This window comes from Mizuhopecten yessoensis, unplaced genomic scaffold (genome assembly GCF_002113885.1).
Source record: "Mizuhopecten yessoensis strain PY_sf001 unplaced genomic scaffold, ASM211388v2 scaffold4615, whole genome shotgun sequence".
NCBI classification, from domain to species: Eukaryota; Metazoa; Mollusca; class Bivalvia; order Pectinida; family Pectinidae; genus Mizuhopecten; species Mizuhopecten yessoensis.
The window spans coordinates 233,909-239,188 of NW_018405635.1; the positions used below are offsets into that span (position 1 = coordinate 233,909).

Sequence of the window (5,280 nt, forward strand, 5' to 3'; positions counted from 1 at the left end):
TCATGCAATGTCATACACAGGAGTTAATCACGTGTAATTTCTATCATGTAATGTCATACACAGGAGCTAATCACATGTAATTTCTATCATGTAATGTCATACACAGGAGCCAATCACATGTAATTTCTATCATGTAATGTCATACACAGGAGTTGATCACGTGTCACGTGTAATTTCTATGATGTAATGTCATACACAGGTGTTAATCATGTGTAATTTCTTTCATGCAATGTCATACACAAGAGTTAATCACGTGTAATTACTATCATGTAATGTCAGACACAGGACATATTCACGGGTAATTTCTATCATGTAATGTGAGACACAGGACATATTCACGTGTAATTTCTATGATGCAATGTCATACACAAGAGTTAATCACGTGTAATTTCTATCATGTAATGTCAGACACAGGACATATTCACGTGTAATTTCTATCATGTAATGTCATACACAGGAGTTAATCACATGTAATTTCTATCATGTAATGTCATACACAGGAGTTGATCACGTGTCACGTGTAATTTCTATCATGTAATGTAATACACAGGAGTTAATCACGTGTAATTACTATCATGTAATGTCAGACACAGGACATATTCACGTGTAATTTCTAACATGTAATGTCATACACAGGAGTTAATCATGTGTAATTTCTATCATGCAATGTCATACACAGGAGTTAATCACGTGTTATTTCTATCATGTAATGTACGTCATACACAGGAGTTAATCATGTGTAATTTCTATCACGTAATGTCATACACAGGAGTTAATCATGTGTAATTTCTATCACGTAATGTCATACACAGGAGTTAATCACGTGTAATTTCTATCATGTAATGTCATACACAGGTGTTAATCACGTGTAATTTCTATCATGTTATGTCAGACACTTGACATAATCAGCTCCCTACGTTTCTTTAGGATTGTCTTTGATGTTTAAATTCAGAAGTGTATGTACTGGAAACTTTCATTCTACTTCAGAACTTTTTATCTCCCTCGAGCATATCCTGCGAAGAACATTTCTTGGTATGCAGTGTTTCAAAAGTTTCTACTCAAAGTGACTTTACTTATACCTCCAGTACAAACTTATTTCTTGTCACATAAAATAATTCAGCATTGCTATATAATATTAACAAAGAGTGCTAAGTCACGCTGGAAAACAAGGAAATAAGCATTTAAGCACTCTTGAAAAAGGATAAAGTTCAATTGGCCGTTAATTTGCATGGACAAAAGGAAGCAAATTTAAAGTACCCATGATCTTGTCCAGTATGTTGAAATATATTAGGAAATGTGTTAAATACTACAAACAAATATATACACTGATTTTAGCTTGTAAGGGTACAATGTACATCTTGTCTATTTACACACACTCATCAAAAGTACATCGAGTGTCAAGAGAAGCAATATGATGATTCAAGATAATAAGGTCATAACTCCAGTTGGTCACAAGGTTATGAGGTCATAACTCCAGTTGGTCACAAGGTTATGAGGTAATAACTCCAGTTGGTCACAAGGTTATGAGGTCATAACTCCAGTTGGTCACAAGGTTATGAGGTAATAACTCCAGTTGGTCACAAGGTTATGAGGTCATAACTCCAGTTGGTCACAAGGTTATGAGGTAATAACTCCAGTTGGTCACAAGGTTATGAGGTCATAACTCCAGTTGGTCACAAGGTTATGAGGTAATAACTCCAGTTGGTCACAAGGTTATGAGGTCATAACTCCAGTTGGTCACAAGGTTATGAGGTAATAACTCCAGTTGGTCACAAGGTTATGAGGTCATAACTCCAGTTGGTCACAAGGTTATGAGGTAATAACTCCAGTTGGTCACAAGGTTATGAGGTCATAACTCCAGTTGGTCACAAGGTTATGAGGTAATAACTCCAGTTGGTCACAAGGTTATGAGGTCATAACTCCAGTTGGTCACAAGGTTATGAGGTAATAACTCAAGTTGGTCACAAGGTTATGAGGTAATAACTCCAGTTGGTCACAATGTTATGAGGTAATAACTCCAGTTGGTCACAAGGTTATGAGGTAATAACTCCAGTTGCTAACAATGCTATGAGGTAATAACTCAGTTGGTAACAAGGTTATGAGGTAATAACTCCAGTTGGTCACAAGGTTATGAGGTAATAACTCCAGTTGGTCACAAGGTAATTTCGAGGTAATAACTCCAGTTTGTCACAAGGTTACGAGATGATAACTCCAGTTTGTTATGAGGTTATAAGATGATAACTCAAGTTAGTCACAAGGTTATAAGATGATAATTCAAGTTAATCACAAGTTTATAAGATGATAACTCCAGTAAACACAAGTTTATAAGATGATAACTCCAGTATGAAAATCCTAGTTTGTTATGATGAAGTTTACATGAAGTTATAATGTCTAGTGGATGTGACAGACACATCTGCTACCACAAAAATGATTACCACCATATAATACAAAGGATAATCACCATTGACACACAGCCTGAGTAAAGACTTTCCATGATACACACAGGATTACCACCATACATACAAATTAAGGCTGATAATAGCAACCATACATACAAATTAAGGCTTACAATAGCAACCATACATACAAAGGCTTATAATAGAAACCATACATACAAAGGCTTACAATAGCAACCATACATACAAATTAAGGCTTATAATAGCAACCATACATACAAAGGCTTATAATAGAAATCATACATACATAGGCTTATAATAGCAACCATACATACAAAGGCTTATAATAGAAACCATACATACGAAGGCTTATAATAGCAACCATACATACAAAGGCTTATAATAGAAACCATACATACAAAGGCTTATAAAAGTAATCATTCATACAAAGGCTTATAATATCAACCATACAAACAAAGGCTTATAATAGCAACCATACATACAAAGGCTTATAATAGCAACCATACATACAAAGGCTTGTAATAGCCACTTTATATATGTATAAAGGTTTGCCATCATACACACAGGCTTGCTTTCATATACAAGGGAAGCCACCATACACACAGGATTGAAAACATAAGCAAGGTAAGCCACCATACACACAGAATTGCTAACATTTACAAGGTAAGCCACTATACACACATGATTGCTAACATATACAAGGCAGGCCACTATAGACACAGGATTGCTATCATATACAAGGTCAGCCACTATAAACACATGATTGCTAACATATACAAGGGAAGCCACCATACACACAGGATTGCTAACATATACAAGCTAGGTAAGCCACTATACACACATGATTGCTAACATATACAAGGTAAGCCACTATACACACAGGTTTGCTATCATATACAAGGTAAGCCACTATACACACATGATTGCTAACATATACAAGGTAAGCCACCATACACACAGGATTGCTAACATATACAAGATAAGCCACCATACACACAGGATTGCTAACATATACAAGGTAAGCCACCATACACACAGGATTGCTAACATATACAAGGTAAGCCACCATACACACAGGCTTGCTAACATATACAAGGTAAGCCACCATACACAAAGGGTTGCCACCGTACACACATACAATAATACCACCATACAAAGGGTTGCCACCGTACACACATAATACCACCATACAAAGGGTTGCCACCGTACACATAATACCACCATACAAAGTATTGCCATCGTACACACATAATACCACCATACAAAGGGGGATGCCACCGTACACACATAATACCACCATACAAAGGGTTGCCACAGTACACACATAATACCACCATACAAAGGGTTGCCACCGTACACACACAATGCCACCATACAAACGGTTGCCACCGTACACGCATAATGCCATCCTTCACACATATTACTACCATACAAAGTTTTGCCACCATATACACAATCACTGCATGTAAATAGTCATTAATTATCAAGGCAAGTCAGATTTCCTTTGCCTGGTGTAAGTCAGTCTGACACAAATGTTGATGCCATGACTGAAATAGTAAGTAGACATGATCACAAAGATATAGTAATGTCAAACTAAATAAAACTTACAGTTTTGTAGAATTGATCCGTACGGTGCGCTGCCCGCAGCCAGGGCTATGTGGAACGCTATATGAGCAAGTGTTCCGAGGGCACTCACCACTATGATGCACTTTAGGTAGGCTCCTGTGCTTCCTACAAACCGAAAGAATAAAAATAATTACAGAAAATTCATGTAACCGGATTGTATTTTATACTTTATGTGTTCATCTTTTATATCAGTTAGGCCTTGCTTGACTATGAGTTATCTCCCCTTGTCTGGTTGTATTTTTTGTATTGTTTTTTGTAGGGTTTTTTACTGCTTTAAAATATGATATACCGAACGCGGCATGATCTATTATCCATTGAAGACGAACCTGTGACATTCAAACATTTTAAACAAATCCTCATCTTTAGAAACATATGAAACACTTGCTGTATCTCAAATTTGACCCTATATGATGGAGGCACGGTACTACTAGTAGTAGGACGCTGGGCTCGTGACAGAAGGGTTGCGGGTTTGAGTCACGTCACGGCACTGCGTTGTATCTTTGCTCATTACTCCGCTTGTTCCAGCATACTCAGCTGTAAATGAGTTCGTGGTTAGTCAGTGCTGCAATTGTAGAGTGCTAGCTGTGAGCGCAGAAATGGCAGCACCGGCTGTATATGCTCCCCAGGGAGTTGAGAAAGATATTGGCCGGTTGCAAAGGCCCTATAACCACGGATTAAAATTTGTGAACCGCTTTGAGACGACCTACTAACTAGATTGTGATAAAGCAGTATATAAGAACCTTGAGTTATTGTTATTATTATTATTACATGCCAAAAGCCTTGCTGGTAAAGTGTGTATTATAAGGTGGGCTCTCACATGAGATATCCACTATTTATTCTTACTGGGGTAGACATGCCAAAATAGAGAAAAGAACAAATATTAATCCAGCAGTTACTGTTGAAAGGCATTTTTACATGACAATTAAATTAGTTAATGATTCACATGAACATGAACTTTTTCTAAACAAAACGAGATCACTTTTAATTCATACTAAAGCAACACTGACCCTGAATTATAACGTGACCCTAACCTATAACGTGGCCCTAACCTATAATGTGACCCTAACCTATAACGTGGCCCTAACCTATAATGTGACCCTAACCTATAACGTGACCCTTACCTATAACGTGGCCCTAACCTATAACGTGGCCCTAACCTATAATGTGCCTAACCTATAACGTGGCCCTAACCTATAATGTGACCCTAACCTATAACGTGGCCCTAACCTATAATGTG

General features: G+C 37.3%; 1 protein-coding gene across 1 annotated transcript in view; it reads right to left on the reverse strand.

Annotated features, from left to right (window-relative positions):
* LOC110449456 (piezo-type mechanosensitive ion channel component 1-like) overlaps window positions 1-5,280 on the reverse strand; it is a 122,477-nt gene that overhangs the window by 107,361 nt on the left and 9,836 nt on the right. The window contains 1 exon segment of the mRNA XM_021496332.1: window positions 4,026-4,148. Coding sequence (XP_021352007.1) covers window positions 4,026-4,148 — 123 coding nt within the window.